Genomic DNA, 18,872 nt, shown 5'->3' with positions numbered 1-18,872 from the left:
TACCCCACCCACGGGCATAGTCGTCAGGGTGCAGGGGCCCCACACTCCAAATAGCCCTCTGAGGCTTCATCTGAACTAAGGACTATCGGTCCCTTTGGTACTGGCTGCCTCTGTGGGCTCTGGGGCTTCTTCAGCAATCAAGGCTTCCCAGGTGTCTCTCCTGGGAGGTCTCCCGAAAGTGCTATTTGGCCAGAAGCAGCAAATGTCCTTCTCTTCCAAATGAATGACTCAGTTTCTCATATTTCTAGCCAGAAAATTTACTCAAGGCTTTTATCAATAACATCAATTAGTATAATGCCAAGTTAAAACAACCCAACGACTCCAACCCTTCTAGGTTATTCCCAGCTAAAGAACATTACCAGTAGGCCGCCTGGGTGGCTCAGTCTGTCGGGCATCCGACTCCTGGTTTTGGCTCAGGTCATGATCTCAGGGACCCAGGATCTGCCCACATTGGGCTCTGCGCTCAGCTGGGAGTCTGCTTGAGATTCTCTCTCCCTCGTCCCCTGTTCGCACTCTCTCTCCCACTCTCTAAAATGAATAAGTAAATCTTAAAAAAGAAAGAAAGAAAGAAAGAACATTACCAGCACCCTTCAACAGCTGGAATAAAAGTCAGGCCCCTCAACTCAAATTGAGGAGGTCAGGATATCAGAACTCACCCAACAAACCCATGAGGTGCTGAGAAGTCGGAGGGGCACAGAGGTCCGGGGCTGGTACCGAGTGTTGAGTTCCAGACTACACCCGCAGCTGTTCTCACAGAGTTGCTCTGATACCCTGCTGACTACAACAAGAAATGCTGATGCAAAGTGCACACGCCTTTCAGAAAGAAAGTAAGAGAGAGTTTCATTCGAGCCCGAGTTCAGACAGCTGCCCAAGAAAGAAACACGCTCTTCACAGAGAAGAACCCGCTCCGGAGAATAAACAGTTTTTACAGGGTTATATACTTTTTACATCTTGTAAAAGCTCAAAAGATTATAGATTAACACATTGGCAGGAATCACGAGTTTTATCATAAAGGAATGCAGACAGTAGGAGTGTTGATGGATATCACAGGACAAAATGGTTTTCCTTCAGGCTACTCATTCACAAAGCAGATGTACAATGAGAGTGTGGGGGGTCAAAAATCAAGTTTGCGGTTTGAACAAACTCCATATGCAGTTATGTTGACTTAGAAACCTAAAATGGCTTCCATTAGGCTTTAGCGAGTTTTTCTCTCATCAGCACAGAAATGATACCTTCCACATAGCAGATTTAATTCCTGCCTTCAGTGAGAAAGAGAGGAGTCTGAGTGCCCTTCTTGCATAGGCTGTCTCTTAAGTAATTTTTATTTAAGATAATAAATATGTCGGGGAGCCTGGGTGGCTGGTTAAACGTCTGCCTCTGGCTCAGATCATGATCCCAGAGTCCTGGGATCAAGCCTCGAGCCTGCTTCTGCCTCTCCCCCTGCTCATGCTCTCGCTCTCTGTATCGCTCTGTCTCAAACGAATAAATAAAATCTTTAAAACAAAAAATTAATATGTCATTGTACATTTTTGGGCAGCCTGCCCTTAGCCCCCACATACCTGGGCCGATTCCTTATCCTCCACTATCCCACAATCCTGGACGGTCTTCAGCAAGAAACCTATTAGGTCATTTCACTCACAACCCCTAACCCCTCATATTTCCTCCTAGTAATTTGCTATCCACTGACCCCCCCCCCCCAACTCTGCTCCTTGGCTCTAAATTACCAATTGCCACACTGTATTCCCAGTTGAGTCCAATCTGCCCCTCTCCACTGCAAAACCCAGTTGCAGTGTCCCTACACCAACAGTGGAAATTACCCCCAACCTAAAGAAAGTATCCTTAACTGTGCTTTAACACGTGTCATTTTTTTTCCTTAAACAATTAAACATTTTCGGATAGCTCTGACAGCAGACGTCGGACAACGGGAACTCGCCATCCACGGAGCACTTAACGACCTACACCGACACGCGGATGCCAGCCCCGCTCGCCCCAAGTCCCGACACGGAGCCCGCGGCCGCGGCTCTGCCTCCCGCCGAGGACGCCCCGCTCTCTCCCGCCTGGCCTCCGCCACCCCCGCTCGCTCCGCGAACCCGCGCCCAGCGCAGCAGCCGCGGCGGCGGCGGCCGGGGTCCCGCCGGCCCCGCGCCCCCAGCCCGGCGCGTCCACACAACCGGGGGCCGTGCACACACCTGTCACCCCACCCGGGAGGCGTCTGCGCACGCAGGGCAAGAGGCCTCGCGGCTCTAAGTCTCACCTGGAACTGCCCGAAACAGCTCCCCGGAAGTAGGGAAGCAGCGGCCGGATCCCTCGGACACCAGGCAGCCGCCAACCGACCCGAGCGGCCAGCCGGCGGGCGCGCGGCAGCGAACGAGGGGCCGACCGGAAAGCCTGCGGCCGCCTCTTCCTACCTCCGTACGCACCCTGCCCGGGCCCCGCCCCACGCCGGCCGCGGCCCCGCCCCTCCGCCGTCGTCCCGTCCCTGCTCCGCGCTCGCCCCACCCGGGCCCCGCCCCACGCCGGCCGCGGCCCCGCCCTTCCGCCGACGTCCCGTCCCGGCTCCGCGCTCGCCCTCCCCGGGCCCCGCCCCACGCCGGCCGCGGCCCCGACCCGCCGCCGACGTCCCGGCTTCGTGCTCGCCCTCCCCAGGCCCCGCCCCTCCCCTGGCGTTCCGCCCCGGCCCCGCCCCACGCTGGCCGCACCCGGGTCCCAGCCCCGCCCCTCCGCAGACGTCCCGTCCCCGCTTTCCGCTCACCCTCCCCAGGCCCCGCCCCACGCTGGCCGCGCCCCGGCCCCGCCCATCCGCTGACGTCCCGTCCCGGCTTCGTGCTCGCCCTCCCCAGGCCCCGCCCCCCCGCTGTCGTTCCGTCCCCGCTCCCCCCCCCCCCGGCCGCCCCCCCGGCCCCGCCCCCCCCCCCCCCCCCGCTCCGTCCCCGCCCTCCCTTGGCCACGTCCCACGCTGGCCGCGCCCCCCGAACCGGCCCCGCCCCACGTTGATCGCACTCCCGCACGGCCCCGCCCCTGGTTGGCCTCGCCACTCCCGGACAAAGGCCCCGCCCTCTCACGTAATTTCCTCCTAACCCGGAAGAGGATTTCCGGAAGCGAAGGTCCTCCTCCGGTAAGTAAACTCTGGTCTTGGAGGTTTAAACCCGGGCTCCTCAGCCTCTTCCTGGCTCTGTTCTCCACGCCCGGGGTTCGAGGATTCCTGCGGGCGTCATAGGCCCCGCAGCCGCCCGTGAGACCCGCGGGGAGTTCGGCGTTGCCCTGAGACACTCGGGGCGCCGGTCCCTCCGCTCCCTGGTCCCGTAGTCCGAGTCTGTTTCCGGTCGAAGTCGCCCCGAGCCCTCCCACAGAACCCAGTCCTCTCCTGAAACTCTGCCGCCGCCGTCGCCCTCCCGCGGCCGGGGGCGCCGTCACCGCCTCGGGGAGGCCCGTGAGCCCGGACTGAGGGAAGAGAGCGAGCCCGTCCAGTGGCACCCCGTGTCCTTGCGCCGCAGACCTGCTCCCCGGGCTGTGTGTGACGGCGTGTGTTCACGTGCCCGGTCCCGCGGGAGAGGGAGCTCCTCCGGCCCGGGGAGTGTCGCGGTGTGTCGGGAGCGTGAGGAGGAAAGACAAGGAGAGGGGACCAGGAAGGGGCGGCAAGGGCTTCGCACGGAGTTACGCGGAGGATGGGAGGGGGGTGGTTACAGGGGACTTTGAAGAAGCAGTGAAGGTGAGGAAGAAAGTGGCCTGGGGAGAACCGTACAGCCTGTGAAGACAGCTCAGCTCGGGCATAGGGACAGTACAGAGAGACTGACCTCCAGCGGCGGCGGGCGAGGGAAGGGACATTGCAGACGCGTTAGTATGTTTTTAAAGTTCTAAATTGCTTTCCCCATTAAATTAATTAAGTCGCATTCAGAGATGAGTCCACAGTGCTTTTGCTGTATTTATATACTCAAAGTGTTCTTTGTTGATTAGTAAATAGTGTTACGGTGTTTCTGTGTGCAGTTGTTGGATATATTGATGATTTTTGTCTTCACATTCAAAACCAGGTTTAAACAGGTAGTCTAATATTCAACACCTTCCTTTCTTCTTTTATGTAGTTTTTAAAAAGATTTTATTTAGAACTCCCATGAGCAGGGGGAGCAGCAGAGGGAGAGGGAGAAGCAGGCTCCCCGCGGAGCAGGGAGCCCGATGCCGGATTCGATCCCAGGACTCCGGGATCATGACCTGAGCCGAAGGCAGACGTCTAACCAACTGAGCCACGCAGGCGCCCCACTTACATGATCTTTTTTTTTTTTTTTTAAGATTTTATTTATTTATTTGACAGAGAGAGACAGTGAGAGAGGGAACACAAGCACGGGGAGTGGGAGAGGGAGAAGCAGGCTCCCCGATGGGGGCTCTATCCCAGGACCCTGGGATCACGACCTGAGCAAGGCAGACGCTTAAGGACTGAGCCCCCCAGACGCCCCGTGATCTTTTAATTATATGATCTGAGAGCTAAAGTTTCCAACTAAGTATATGATTTCTTCAAATTTCCAAAACAAAAAACAAAAATTGTAGGATGGGCTGCATCATTCTGGAACTTTGTTCTAACATGTCTCATTTGATCATAATAAATACATTGCTTAAAGGTATTTCCATACTTGACCTTGTATGTTTTCCCATGCCAATAATTAGGTCTTCTTAACAATACATTTTCTGATGTATTGATGCGATGTTCTGGAAAAAAAGAAATTAAAAGCTTTTAATCAATGTGAGTAAAACCATGAAATAGAGAAGTTGTTCTTGCTCAGGAGGATGGAATACCGGCTGGAATCGTCAGGGGCAGGGATGAGAAGGGCAAGCCTTGCCAACACTGAATGCAAGCCAGCGCATGCATAAGGCCAGTGATGGTTTACTCTCCACTAGCCTCTCCTTCTCTCATCTCTACCTGACCCAGAACACACAGAGCACAAGGCAGTTGGGAAGGGAAAAACCAAGAATTTTAAAACAAGCACAGAACAGATACATCTCTTGGTAAACCTTGGTTCTGGGATGGGAGGGCAAAGTGTGATGGGCGTTAATGGGTGGGAGAGAGCCTGGGAGCTCAGAGACAGAAGAGGAGAGCTCCACATCCTCCCTTGGTGATCCTGTGTTCAGCCTATACTGCAAGAGACGGCAAGGATTGTGACTTGAAAGGGAGGGTCACACAGACTCCTGTTCCTCTGAATGCCAGGTGACAGGTGGGCTTCACCAGGGTTCAGGGGTATTAAGAAGCACAGGGCAGACACTTGTTCCTCTCCATCTGCAAGTTTATCATGCCTGTTCCCTGGTGTTTTAGTAGACTGCAGAGGACCACCTATTCCACATGCTGATTTCCTCCCCACGTGAGTGTTGGAGCCCAGGAGTGGGACGAGTTATTCAAAGACCTGAATGGCACATTTTCCAAATTAAGGAGTAACATCTCAAGACTGATCTTGCCTGAGAGTTGCTCAAAGTAGGAGAAAGATGATGATGATGACTCTTTCTCTGGAAAGAGTTCACTTATCTGTTGATTATTCTCCCTTCTTCCTGAATTGCTGTTTTTAGGACATACTAATCTCTGACTCCCAGGTATCCTGCCTGACACATTTCCTCACCCACTCATGACTTTCCCTCCGTACTCTCCCAACTCCAGACCAGTTCTATCTCTCTGTGACTAATCGACGTGGAACTTGTGAGGTGGCTCCATTTAGGGGATCTTCATGAGAAGTGCTTCATGCCCAGACACTGGTTAGAGACAAGGACCGGGCACAATGGTATCAGTGAGGTTTCCCAGTAGGTGTTGTGTAAGGACCAAATCTGGATGTACCGTTAGCTCTTTACACACCAGGATCAAAGTGCATTAATCTCAAGAATACCAGAAAAATCCTGGAAAAGAATACCAATAAGGGGAAACTTGCACCTGATTGTATAATGTATTTGAAGCCTAACAAAGTGAATGTGTGCATTTGAGCTAGAAATATTAGTAATTTGCAATAGAAGGGAGAGATTACAAACTGATAGCCATGACAAATTGAGATGGCACTTCAACACATGAGTGTTTTATTCACTAATTGCTATTTAAAATCAACCTAAATCTATAACATAAAAAGGATTTTAAAATTGTTCACAGCACATCGATCCCAACACGCCATTACTCTTAATGGATCAGCAAAGAGTCGATTCCTCTGCAGGTTTCTGAAGGTTCCTACAGTCTGGGTAAGTTGGGAATTTGCTGGGCCAAGAGATGGCACCTTTCATGTTGTAATAGATTCTGGCCTGATGAACCCCCAGAATTGCAAAAAAATCTTTATCCATGACCAACTCACGAGGTTCCCCTTCTGCAAAAGCCAGGAATTCATTATGTACATACATACATGTAGATTTGGATGAAATGACAACTCTTTATTTCCATTTTACTAATTATGTAAGAGACTGAATATATTTTATTTTTATAGAGATACAATATTAAATGTTTTTCTAATTCATTTCTCATGTGCATTTACACACTATTTTTTATTTTGTAGTTTAATCATATATAGGGGCGCCTGGGTGTCTCAGTCGTTAAGCGTCTGCCTTCGGCTCGGGTCATGATCCCAGGGTCCTGGGATCGAGCCCCACATTGGGCTTCCTGCTCCGCGGGAAGCCTGCTTCTCCCTCTCCCACTCTCCTTGCTTGTGTTCCCTCTTGCTGTCTCTCTCACTGTCAAATAAATATAAAATCTTAAAAAAAAAATCATATATACACAGACACATACTTTGTTCTTATAATGAAACCACAATCCTTTCTTCATGCCCTTTGCTTTTCATTTTTCCTGTGGAAGGCATCACCTATTTCACATTAAAAAATACCTTATTCCACTTATTTCTAATATTGTATCATTGATTATTGTTTATTTTAATTAAGTTGAATTGTGTTAAAGTTTCAGATAATGTATCTTCAGAGGTAATTTGACCTACCTTCATTTTTTTTCTGTTCTAAATTGTTTTGGCTATATTGTCACCCAAAATCAAAATCGACACAAAATTGACTTTTAAGGTAATTCTCAGTTTTTATGTGCAATACCATGTTACTTTTTTTTTTTTAATATTTTATTTATTTACTTGTCAGAGAGACAGAGAGAGCACAAGCAGGAAGGAGAGGCAGAGGGAGAAGCAGGCTCCCCACTGAGCAAGGAGCCCGATGTGGGACTCGATCCCAGGACCCCGGATCATGACCTCGGTGAAGGCAGACACTTAACCAACTGAGCCACCCAGGTGTCCCACCACGTGTTACTTTTAAATTTGGATTGCACCAAATTTCTATAGTCACTGAGGTTTTTATGTCACAGTGTCCTTTAGTTTAAGAATTGATTTGATAGGCTTTACTCCTGTCATTTTGTGTCCTCAAAAAGTTCTTAAAACATTTTTACATGAGTATACAAAATGATTTCAAATGGGAGCCATAATATTTTGCTGTTGTAAGTAGACTTTTTTAAATGTGTTTCCTTAGTTTTTAAATTACTGTAACTAAACAGAAAGTACTGATTTCAGTATATTAAGCATAGATCTGTCCACATCTGAAAATATTTGTATTAGGTATGATCGTTAAGGATTCTTCTGTTCTTTGGAATTTGAAGTCATCTCTTCTGAGAGTAGCTGCGGTTCCAGTTCCTTGACTCTGTGTTTGTGTTTCCTGTCTGTTTCTCTTTGTCCTGACTCAAGCATCCTGGGCAGTGGTGAGTGGCAGCAACCCTGGCCAGCCCCCTCTTCTCAGCCTTAACTTGAGCGGGACTGCTTCTTTGCTGCTGAATATGTTTGCTGAGATTTCCTTGATTAACAAGAAGTATTCCCCACTAGTTGACATGAATTTTAAAGATTCTCAATTATTTTGAAAGGTCAAGTGTTTTTATAAGGATCTGTTGATGTGATCTAATTATTGCAGTATTTAAAATTATTTAAGGGACTCCTGGGTGGCTCAGTCAATTAAGCATCTGCCTTCGGCTCAGGTCATGATTCCAGCGTCCTGGGACCAAGTCCCACATCGGGCTCCCTGCTCAGCCGGGAGTCTGCTTCTCCCTCTCCCTCTGTGATCTCTCTCCTCTCAAATAAATAAATAAAATCTTTAAAATAATAAAATAAAATAATTTAATGAAGATTGTTTTCTATGATTGAATCTCTCATTATTGCACTAAACTAACTTGACAAGTTGTGTAAGTGCTTTAACATATTGAGAGAAATCACAAATCCATTTTATAGATGGAATGTGATAAACATAAATTATATATTAAAATTGGCGGGGCGCCTGGGTGGCTCAGTCGGTTAAGCGGCTGCCTTCGGCTCGGGTCATGATCCCAGGGTCCTGGGATTGAGCCCCGCATCGGGCTCCCTGCTCAGCGAGGAGCCTGCTTCTCCCTCTCCCTCTGCCTGCCTCTCTGCGTACTTGTTCTCTCTCTCTATCTCTCTGTCAAATAAATGAATCTTTAAAAATAAAAAAAATAAAAAATAAAAAAATAAATAAAATTGGCTAATCACATTGTTCTTTGTGAATGAATATTCACAACATTTTCTTGGAAATTAATCCATTTATCCTACATACACAGTAAGAATAGAATTCCTGTTTTTCTTACTTTTTTTTAAAGATTTTATTTATTTGACAGAGAGAGAGATCACAAGTAGGCAGACAGGCAGGCAGAGGGAGAGGGAGAAGCAGGCTCCCCACTGAGCATGGAGCCCGATGCAGGACTTGATCCCAGGACGCTGGGATCATGACCTGAGCCGAAGGCAGACGCTTAACCGGCTGAGCCACCCAGGCACCCCTCTTACATCTTAAATTACTGCTTTTAAACGAATATATGGTCTGTTTTATTTGCCAGTGTTATTTTTTTCATAAGTCCTTGGTAATTGCTTGATTTCACTGTGCAAACTTCTATTGATTTCTGTCAAATCTGTTTTTTCATTTCATTCTTTAAAATTTATTTACTCCTTTTATTCTTCTAACTTTTATAAATACATGCTTTATTTGTAAACATTTGAAAACTCAAAAGTCTTGTTTCCTTTTTCCTTTTCTTGGTTTATAAATGTTTTTAAGCTCACTGAAAGTTTTGGCCTTAACTCTTATTAAGAGACTTAAAACTTGGAGCAGTTCTTGGTCCAGACTAACACTGTGCCCAAGCCAAGTACAAAGTTTACTTCTCTAATAAAATATCTTTAGGTTATACAGTAACATAGTATTGCAAATTAATATTTATGTCTTTATTGTATTCTATATACATTGAGAGAGGAAAATATTTTTTTTTAAGATTTTATTTATTTGAGAGAGAGCACGAGCGGGGCTGTGAGGGGGCAGAGGGAGAAGCAGACTTCCCACTGAGCAGGGAGCCTGATGCAGGACTCGATCCCAGGACCCTGAGATCATGGCCCGAGCCAAAGGCTTAACCGACTGAGCCACCCAGGTGACCCAAAAATATTTTTTTAAGTGCATGCACAGCCTGACATAATTAGCACAAAGTGTGACTCATAGGGTTCAGTAACTGATAAATTTTAAAATTCATTATTTTGTTGCTACTTCCTTTTCTTTTGCTCTCATATGCTTCCACCTGCCCCACCAGTTTCACTATCAATACCCTATGCCAGACCAATGTATTATTCTTAAAATTAATCAAACCTTTGTTTTACTGCATTCTGCAGCAAGACTCATTTACAGACACAAATCTATTTGTTTCTTGCTTTCAGTTCTCCAGTGGATTCCTATTAGCTTTAAAAATTAAAGGGGTGCCTGGGTGGCTCAGTCGGTTAAGTGTCTGCCTTCGGCTCAGGTCATGATCTCAGGGTCCTGGGTTCAAGTCCCACATCGGCCTCCCTGCTCAGCAGGGAGTCCACTTCTCCCTCTCCCTCTGCCCCTCCGCATGTTCCTTCTCTCTCATGCATACTCTCTCTGTGTCTCAAATAAATAAATAAAATCTTTTTTATTAAAAGACCAGTCCAGTTACAATGCCCTTTGATCCCTGAAATCTGCTTGCTTGCCTCCATCTCAGGTTCATCCCATAACTCTGCCTGAGTATGTCCTGGCCTCCTGGGGCTCAGCGGGCTCTGCGGTGTGTCTACAGTGTTGCACTTGCCCCCACATGGGGGGGGCCTCCTGGGGCCCAGCGGGCTCTGCGGTGTGTCTACAGTGTTGCACTTGCTCCCTCATGGAGGGGGGGGGGGGCTGAACCTATTTCTATCTTCGCTAAACTTTCTAATGCTTTCCCAACTAAATTTTAAGGTGTCCAATAAATTACTTGTGCATTTTAATAGTGTTTCCCCACCTCCACAAATGAAATGCTTTAGTATTTGTACAGAGAATATTCTTGTCATTATTTCTTTAATCTCTTCTAAACTAGACTTACCTCCACAAGGATGATCTTTCTGCTTTATTCATCCATGTAATTTCACTGTCTGGTACAGTCTTTGTTCTGAGTTGACTTGGAACATTTATTAATGACAAAAGGAGATCATCACTTATTCTCAAGTACAAATGTTGCAGTAAATAGGTTAAAAAGACATAGAACAACAACAACAAAAAGACATAGAACACATCAAAGGGGCGCCTGTGTGGCTCAGTGGGTTAAGCGTCTGCCTTCAGCTCAGGTCATGATCCCAGGGTCCTGGGATCGAGCCCCACATCGGGCTCCCTGCTCAGTGGGGAGCCAGCTTCTCCCTCCCCCTCTGCCCCTTCCCCTGCTTGTGCTCTCTCTCTCTCAAATAAATAAAATCTTAAAAAGAAAGAACACATCAAAGATACATGAAAATGAAAAGTTTATCAACTAACGGTTTACTACTAAAATAATACATACTAAAGATCTTTTACTGTCAGAAGATTAAAATGTTAAAGAAAATGACAAAGCATTCCTTACGGCATCCTACCTAAAAGGAAACTATATTACATGATTTTTCCTCAGAAACAGTATATTCTTCTATAAAGAAATATCTTAAGATTTTAGAATTTTTATTCTTTTACCATCAGTTTAAAACATACACTATTTAGAGATAAAAGTAGAAATTCCATGGTTGTCAGAAGGTGAGGGTGGGAAGAGGAATGGGAGTTGTTTAATGGTTTAGAAGATGGAAAAAGTTCTGGAGATAGATGGTGGTGATAATTGCACAATATTATGAATGTATTAACATTATTGGACTATACACTTAAAAATGATTAGGGTAGGGGGCGCCCGCTGGCTCAGCGTGTGAGTCTTGATCTCAGGGTTGTAAGTTCAAGCCCCACCTTAGGTGTAGAAATTACTTAAAAAATACAATTAAAAAAAAAAGATTAGGATGGTAAATGTTATATTGTGTGTATTTTGCCACAATAAACTGTTTATATCCTATTTACAGTAAATATGCCACAATATCCTATTTATAGTAAAATCAATGCTTACAGTGATCATTCACTCTGGAAATCATCTGTCAAAAAGAAAAATAAGAATCTGTCAAGTTATTAATTCATTTACCTAGGAAAAAATCTCATTTTTTGGAAAGTGAGGGGAGAAATCAGAATGTGTGAGTTCAAAGGCATGGAGGTTTGAAATATTTAAGGAGCATCGAAGATTTATTAGTTACCAAACAAGAATGGTGTTGCCAGATACATTTGGAAGCTACTACGAGTTGTGACTTGACGTAGACAGGAGGGTCAGCGTCTCGGTCCTCTGTCACCACGTACAGTCATGGAATAGGCAGGTATGTGGAGTCACCTTCTGTTGGGGCCTTGATCAGCAGACATAGTAAAAAGACATAAATAACATTAGTCTGGGTAAATATCTATGGAAGTGAGTAACTGAATTAAACTGGGCGGTAAAAATGAGGAGGGCTGGAGGCTGACGTTTGGAAATTGGGGCAATGCTGTGGTTCTCATGCAGTAGAGAACTTGGACACGGGATCTAATTCTGTGAAAAAGCAAGGACAGGTGGGTTGTAAAAACAGGGTGGGGCCTCTGATTGTTAATGTTGGGGGTACTATTCCAGGTAAAATCTAGGTGTGATGTGTAATGCTTAAAATTTGAGAGTAGGAGAAAGGCAAAGGAAAATTCAAATTCTGCCCGTAACACTTTTCTAATGTGCTTCTGTGCATGTATATGCTGGCATGCATGGAGTTTTGTCATACTACTGAAGCTTCCTGAAACTCTGATGATGGCATTTATAAAATTAATAATGAAATCATAATTAGCAGAATTTTTTTGAGGAAGAAATGAACAAATTATGTATATCTCACAAGCACAGAATCACATAAAATAAAACTTTATCTTTTCTTGACGTGAGATACAAATGGGTAAGTTAAACCTACTTCTGTTTATGACTCATTATTATCACTTGTCCATGAAATACATTTACTTACTATGGATGTTTTAGGGGAGGATTTACAATTTATAAATGCTTTCACAGATACACAGATACACAAAATCAAACAACGAAATTCAGGGAAGTTGCAGCTAATGCAGATTTCAGTGCAATTTTCTAAAACTTTAGCTAGAGTAAATAAAAGTCCTCCTAAAATCCTTTCATTCTATAATTTTTGGAAGTACTACCCTGTAAAGATTGTTGGACTTGACGTTGTGCTGTAACCCACATATTCCTGTAATTTTCTGATGCAGGGGATTTTAAAGGGTAAATTTGTAAGATGGGTGTCTTTGGTCGCTCAAAATGAAGTAAGTCACTAAATTAACTAATCTTACCATAAAATACATTTTTTTTAAGATTTTTTATTTATTCATTAGAGCAAGAGCACGAGCAGAGGGAGGGGCAGACTCCCCCCTGAGCAGGGAGCCTGATGATGCGGGGCTCCATCCCAGGACCCCGGAATCATGACCTGAGCTGAAGTCAGACGCTCAACCGACTGAGCCACCCAGGCATCCCCATAAAATGCATTCTTAATAATCTTGTTTCATAAACAAACCCATTCAGAACAAATCTAAAGGTCAGTGTTGGAGTGGTACTGCTGGAGACCTTCCTTGGAGGAGACAATGATGGATGATATGTGTATCCAGAGAGAGGGCTGGGACAGGGAAGAATAGGGATAGAGTGAGACACCAGAGGGCTGAGGAGGAGTTAGGGAAACTGCTAATAAACTAATACCTAAGTCTGAGAAATTTCACAATGCTTACACGTTTGGCAGGTGCCAGAAATCCTGTTTTGGAATCAGGAGGGAATTGGCTTTTCACATTCTTCCTAAATTGAGGGTACTTCTATCTTCTCTCCAAGCAACAAGAGAGCCTTAACTTTGGAGAGCTGTCCTCCCCTCCCCATTTCCTTTGGAGCACACTGCATGTTTCTGTTGGTTCTGCTGGGGATTACTTCCAGGTGAAGGAGTGGAGCTTCGTAACGAGTGGGTATGGAAATTGTGGGCAGCTGGAGTGTCATGATTCCTTTCTCCTTCCTCAGCTTTGCCTCCTATTGGTGAGACTGTGTATGAGTGAAAATCCAGAAGACACTTGACAATCGAGCTACTAAGAATGGACTCACAAGTGAGTAGGGAGTTATTCTTTCTACTGAAATAGCATGTCTGTTGCCATCATGTGGACATAAATCTACAAGCATTCGTGTTCTAAGTACACTCAAGTGTTTCAAGGATCTGAACTTTAAGCTTTCCACGAACTGTGGAATGGTCCTGTTTGGTCAAGGACTCATCACATGGTAATCTCTTTCCCAATGTTATGCTAAGATATCTCAGCCTCAGTTAATGCCCTGTATTTTCAGGAGAGATGAGAGTTTTTTTTCATATCCATCCCATGCCCTAGTCGGCACCAAAAATTCATTCATTAACCATTTTATTGACTGTAATGGGCTTAGGATTCAGGTCAATGCAGGTGATAGAGATGAATAAGGAGTGAAACTTTACAACCCAAGAGGAAGGCAGATGTTCCCACATGTGAGCTCAGTCAATCCAGTATTATATGTGCTGGGGCGGTGGGGGTGGGGAATGCTAATTACTACTGAGGGAAAATAAATGATGGTCATGCCAGAGAAGCCAATGTGGAGTCATTCTTTTTTTTTTCAAATGTAAACCTCTTAAAAGTTTTGATAGAATGTATTTGTACTTTTTGAAACTTATAAAAGAGAAAACTAAAATTCATTACTTCTCTTGTCCCAAATGAGGGGATTCTTTTTTCCCCTCTTTGTAATTTCCCTTAGTTCAAGTTTGGTAACTGGAAACAATGTATAGGGAGTATTGTTTTCTTAACTTTGAGTGTAATTCAGGAAAAGGAGTATAGGAGGTAAAATAAAACCTAAGGACCTCTGGAAATTTTTGATGAGCTGAAGAGATAAGAACAATAAAATGGCTTTAAGCATACTTGAACAGAAAGACAAGATAAAGAAAAGCACAATGATAACTGATATGTGAAGGGCCTCATGCAATAGAAGGGTCGGGGATAATACTATCCTTCATTACGGAAGTCTCAGAGCCTCTGGCTTGTGCTCATGAACCACTTAGGCTTATACTTTATAATGAACACCTGTAATGTGAAGATAAAAGGATGTGCTGCTGATCTCATATCCTGTGTGAATTCTGTTCAGTTTTGCAGAATTATGGAGATTGCTTCAATACTCTGACAGTTATTGGATAATAAAACTAGAAGTTGTGTTTAAGAAATGTTTGCTATTGACATTTACTATGTCACTGGATCTTTAAGAACTCATAAAAGGTCATTACACCATTTCATGGATGGTGAAACTGAGGTCATATAAGGGAGTAATCTAATCAAAGTTCTTAAAAAGTGGCAGGTTGTGTAATGAGTCCATAAATTTATTTGAAATTGGTGGAGACTAGTGTTTTAGTTTTAAGTTTTCCAGAGAGACTTTTATACTCATGATCTGGAAGTCTTAATTACAAGTTTATTGGGAAATCCACAGGTTATATCCACATCTCATTTGGTATCTCTATAATGAAATATATGTACTTTGAGTGTGTGTCTGGGTATATCTGAAAGTCCAGTGTCCAAGGTGTGCACTGAAAACGGACTGAGGCCAACATCCTGTGTGAGCTCTCTGTCCACGCAGCCCCCACTTCCTCAGTGCCGTCCCCTGTACCAACCTCCCCGGAGTATTGGCAGAGATGGCCCTGTCTGAAAACAACGTCCATCATCTTCTAGGAATCGGTGACCTTTGAGGATGTAGCTGTAGACTTCACTCAGGAAGAGTGGACCCTGCTGGACAGGTCCCAGAGAAAACTCTTCAGAGATGTGATGCTGGAGAACATCAGTCACCTGGTCTCAATTGGTGAGTCTCTTAGTGTTTATGATGTATGTATATGTCCGTTCACTCATTCATTCAACAGCTGTGTGGAAAAGATTGCTCATTTCTGTGATTTCTGAAGACTGTCTTCTTTCTTACCCACAACTACCTCACAGCAATCTTCTTCACATTTTACATTTGTCATCCCACTAGAATTTCATGTCTTTCTTGCTACTCAATCTCCACAACAACCAAACAGTGGTGGGAACTCATTATTTTTGAATTGGTAAGTAAATATACTGACTTTTTTTTTTTTTCCTATGGGGACCGATCAGACCACAGTATTTAAAAAAAAAACAAACAAACAGGGGCACCTGGGTGGCTCAGTCGGTTGAGTATCCGACTCTTTGTTTCATCTCAGGTCATGATCTCAGGGTCGTGGGATTGAGCCCTGCATCGGGCTCCATGCTCAGTGCAGAATCTGCTTAAGTTTCTCTCTCCCTCTCCCCCTCCCCCCCCCCCCCCAGTCTCTCTAAAATAAATAAATCTAAAAAAAAAAAAAACAGACAAATGGTTTTCCATGTAGAACCAAGATTTTTCTGGTGGGGTTTATTATTGGATTCATTTAGGATATACTATTCAAACACTGTGAGAACTTGTATCTTCTCGCTGTGTTAAAATATTGAAGATTACACAGTTTATCTCTGAACTTAGTTAGGCATCAACAATGATAGGTCCTTAATGTCTTTGGGAAAAGTCAAGAGTTAAACTTCTGTTGGTGAAGGACTGTCCATGTTGTTTTCAACATACTCTTACCTGGGATGACTTTCAGAGGTTACCTTATTCTTTCTCATTAGTTGGTCCTATATTGATGATCATGCAGTGTTATGAGCACAGAAGTCAAAATTCAATTATCTTTTTTCTATGAACAGGCAGACAACTCTACAAATCAGATACGATTTCCCACTTGGAACCAGGAGAGCACCTTTCAAAAGAAGAGAGGGGTTTGCTGCAATGCCAGAGTCCAGGTGAGCTACAGTAAGAGCCTAGTCAGTGAGTGAGTAGGCCCTAAGAATCATCAAATGAAATTTAGTGGCTTTTTAAAAAAATAAAACAGTATGATAGGGGAAAATTTTTTCAGATATCATCATTCTACTTAACAGGTGTCAATTTCTATTCTGTCTGTGGGAAGGTAATAGTTATGTACTTATTGGAGTTAAAATACACAAAATGTCCCTTTCCATGATTCTCTTCTATGAAGATTTTCCCTCTTTTCCTCCCCAACTTACCATCTCCATCTTATTTTTTCTCATATTTCAGTCCTGAAAAGGTCAGCTGTTGATGTCCTTTGTGTTTCTTCTCCTTATGGTATTCCTTAATTTGACATTCTTTCCCATCTCTGTCAGTATTTGAAACATACTCAACGAGCATTTAGTGTCTTCAGCATTTTAATTCCGTCAGTCACTATGGCAATTTTTTCCCCAATCATTTCAGATAGGGAAGATGATCTTAAAAAACAAGAAATGATATTCATGCAACATATCTGCAAGAAGGACACAACATTAATCAGTGAAATGGTAAGCTTTAAGGGAATGAACCTGTGTTTCCAAATGATGTGGGTATTGAATAAGTAAGGAATTGGGCACAATTACCCAACCATAATTTAAGTTGGAATCAAGGGTTTTCACAGCAGGAAGTTTTGGTTAGTTTGATTTTAGGGAAGAAATTAATCTGAAGTCAAAACCATAACCTGAGGTCTTGTAAACAGACAGCTGCATGATCATGACTTACATACCTAACATTTGAAACATAATAATGTCTTTAATCAGGTATCTCTGCATTTGGGATGCTACAAAAAAGAAAATCTCTATGCTTGCTGGAGAAGAATACCCCCTGTTTATGTAACTAATCTTGAGACAATGTTGTAGGACTCTATCACTGAATGATGACTGTAGAATTTATATGTAGATGAAAGAGGGAAGGAATAAATGTGAGGGAATTTTTAACAGTCTCTCATTTCCTTTCAAAAAGCAGAGATCTCACACTCAAGAGGATCCTTTTGAATGCAATGATTTCGGAGAAAATTTTACTGAAATACTAACATGGACTCAATATGTGGTACCTAAAATGAGAAAGAATCCCTATATCAGCAAAGAATGTGGAAAAGACAGCAGTTATTTGACATCTTTTAATACATATAAGCAGAGTCACAGTACAAGTAAATCATACGAATGTCATCAACGTGGGAATGCCTTTATTCAAAGCTCTGCCCATAGACAAACCAATAATACTCAAAATGGAGAGAAAACATTTGAATGTCATGAATGTGGGAAAGCCTTTGGAAAAAGTTCCAACCTTAGGCGACACGAGATGATTCACACTGGAGTGAAACCACATGGATGCCATCTGTGTGGGAAAGCCTTCACTCATTGCTCTGACCTTAGGAAGCATGAGAGAACGCACACGGGAGAGAAATCATATGGATGCCATCTATGTGGGAAAGCCTTCAGTAAGAGTTATAACCTTAGGCGACACGAGATGATTCACACCAGGAAAAAACCCCATGGATGCCATCTATGTGGGAAAGCCTTCACCCACTGTTCTGACCTTAACAAACATGAAAGAACTCACTTTGGAGAGAAACCATATGGGTGCCATCTATGCGGGAAGACATTCAGTAAAACTTCTTACCTTAGACAACATGAGCGAACTCATAATGGAGAGAAACCATATGAGTGTCATCTGTGTGGGAAGGCGTTCACCCACTGTTCTCACCTCAGAAAACATGAGAGAACTCACACTGGAGAGAAACCATACGAATGTCATCTGTGTGGGAAAGCTTTCACTGAATCTTCTGTCCTTAGACGACACAAGAGAACCCACACTGGAGAGAAACCGTATGAATGTCATCTGTGTTGGAAAGCCTTTACTGATTCTTCTGTCCTTAAACGACATGAGAGAACTCACACTGGAGAGAAACCGTATGAATGTCACCTATGTGGGAAAGCTTTCAATCACTCTTCTGTCCTTAGACGACATGAGAGAACTCATACCGGTGAGAAACCATATGAATGCAATGTATGTGGCAAAGCCTTCAATAGAAGCTATAACTTTAGATTGCATAAGAGAATCCACACTGGAGAGAAACCATATAAATGTTTTGTATGCGGGAAAGCCTTCAGTAAATATTTTAACCTTAGACAACACGAGAAAATACATGTAAAGGTAATAAATGTGGAAGATTCACCACCTGTAGCTTCAAACTACAAACACTCCTGAGGGCTCAAATACTCAAGAAACACCATATTTATAATCAGTGTGGGAGAGCATTTATTCATCCTTATTACTTCACTCAACTGAAGGTAATCCAAAGTGGAGAGAATCCGTATGTGGGTCATCTATATGACAAAACCTTTAGATAATGGACTGACACGGAAGGATGTAAATGAAGTGAGTGTGGAAGAATTTTCATCCACAGTTCCGTCAAATAAAATGGAGAAGTTACATGTCAGAGAAAATATGTCTGTAATCAATGCAGAAATACTTTCATTTATCCTTTAAACAAGCCAGTTGTGCAGGAAAGCCTAGATCTGTAATCACTATGCACTCATTCAATTTAGCAACTCATTTGGCATGCAGAAGAAGTCTGCTAAAACAAGAAGTAACTGGGGAAAAAATCATTCCTAGGAAGACAAGAGAATTTTGTTGCCAA

General features: G+C 43.8%; 1 protein-coding gene and 1 long non-coding RNA gene across 8 annotated transcripts; one reads left to right on the top strand and one right to left on the bottom strand.

The window, feature by feature from the left end:
- Window positions 1-489: 489 nt before the first annotated feature.
- LOC116638025 lies at window positions 490-2,432 on the bottom strand. Of its 2 annotated transcripts, none has more exons than XR_004300595.1 (3): window positions 2,255-2,432; window positions 657-778; window positions 490-528 (listed from the first exon to the last, which is right to left on the bottom strand). It is a non-coding gene; the product is annotated as an uncharacterized LOC116638025 (long non-coding RNA). The 2 variants fall into 2 exon arrangements; XR_004300596.1 differs by having other exon boundaries at window positions 509-547.
- Window positions 2,433-3,078: 646 nt separating this feature from the next.
- Window positions 3,079-18,519, top strand: LOC116638018 (zinc finger protein 596-like). 6 transcript variants are annotated; one of them, XM_032413777.1, is made up of 7 exons: window positions 3,080-3,115; window positions 6,113-6,198; window positions 13,370-13,452; window positions 15,079-15,205; window positions 16,093-16,188; window positions 16,655-16,737; window positions 17,195-18,519. In XM_032413777.1, exons 3-7 carry the CDS (start codon window positions 13,441-13,443, stop codon window positions 18,437-18,439), a joined length of 1,563 nt encoding a protein of 520 aa, XP_032269668.1. In that variant the 5' UTR covers window positions 3,080-3,115; window positions 6,113-6,198; window positions 13,370-13,440; the 3' UTR covers window positions 18,440-18,519. The 6 variants fall into 6 exon arrangements, with proteins under 6 accessions (XP_032269666.1, XP_032269668.1, XP_032269664.1 ...); XM_032413773.1 differs by having other exon boundaries at window positions 17,192-18,519; XM_032413775.1 differs by lacking the exon at window positions 6,113-6,198 and having other exon boundaries at window positions 3,079-3,115; window positions 17,192-18,519.
- The last annotated feature ends 353 nt before the right edge of the window (window positions 18,520-18,872 follow it).

Source organism: Phoca vitulina, unplaced genomic scaffold (genome assembly GCF_004348235.1).
Source record: "Phoca vitulina isolate PV1807 unplaced genomic scaffold, GSC_HSeal_1.0 scaffold15, whole genome shotgun sequence".
Classification (NCBI taxonomy): domain Eukaryota; kingdom Metazoa; phylum Chordata; class Mammalia; order Carnivora; family Phocidae; genus Phoca; species Phoca vitulina.
Note: the sequence above shows the minus strand (reverse complement) of the source record. Positions and strands in the feature narration are given on the sequence as shown.

What these genes read in the sequence shown, in the direction of transcription:
- LOC116638018 (XM_032413775.1), top strand. An exon ending in CAGTCACCTGGTCTCAATTG is followed by an intron (nt 15,206 to 16,092) that starts GTGAGTCTCTTA and finishes TTCTATGAACAG; the next exon opens with GCAGACAACTCTACAAATCA. An exon ending in CAACATTAATCAGTGAAATG is followed by an intron (nt 16,738 to 17,191) that starts GTAAGCTTTAAG and finishes CCTTTCAAAAAG; the next exon opens with CAGAGATCTCACACTCAAGA.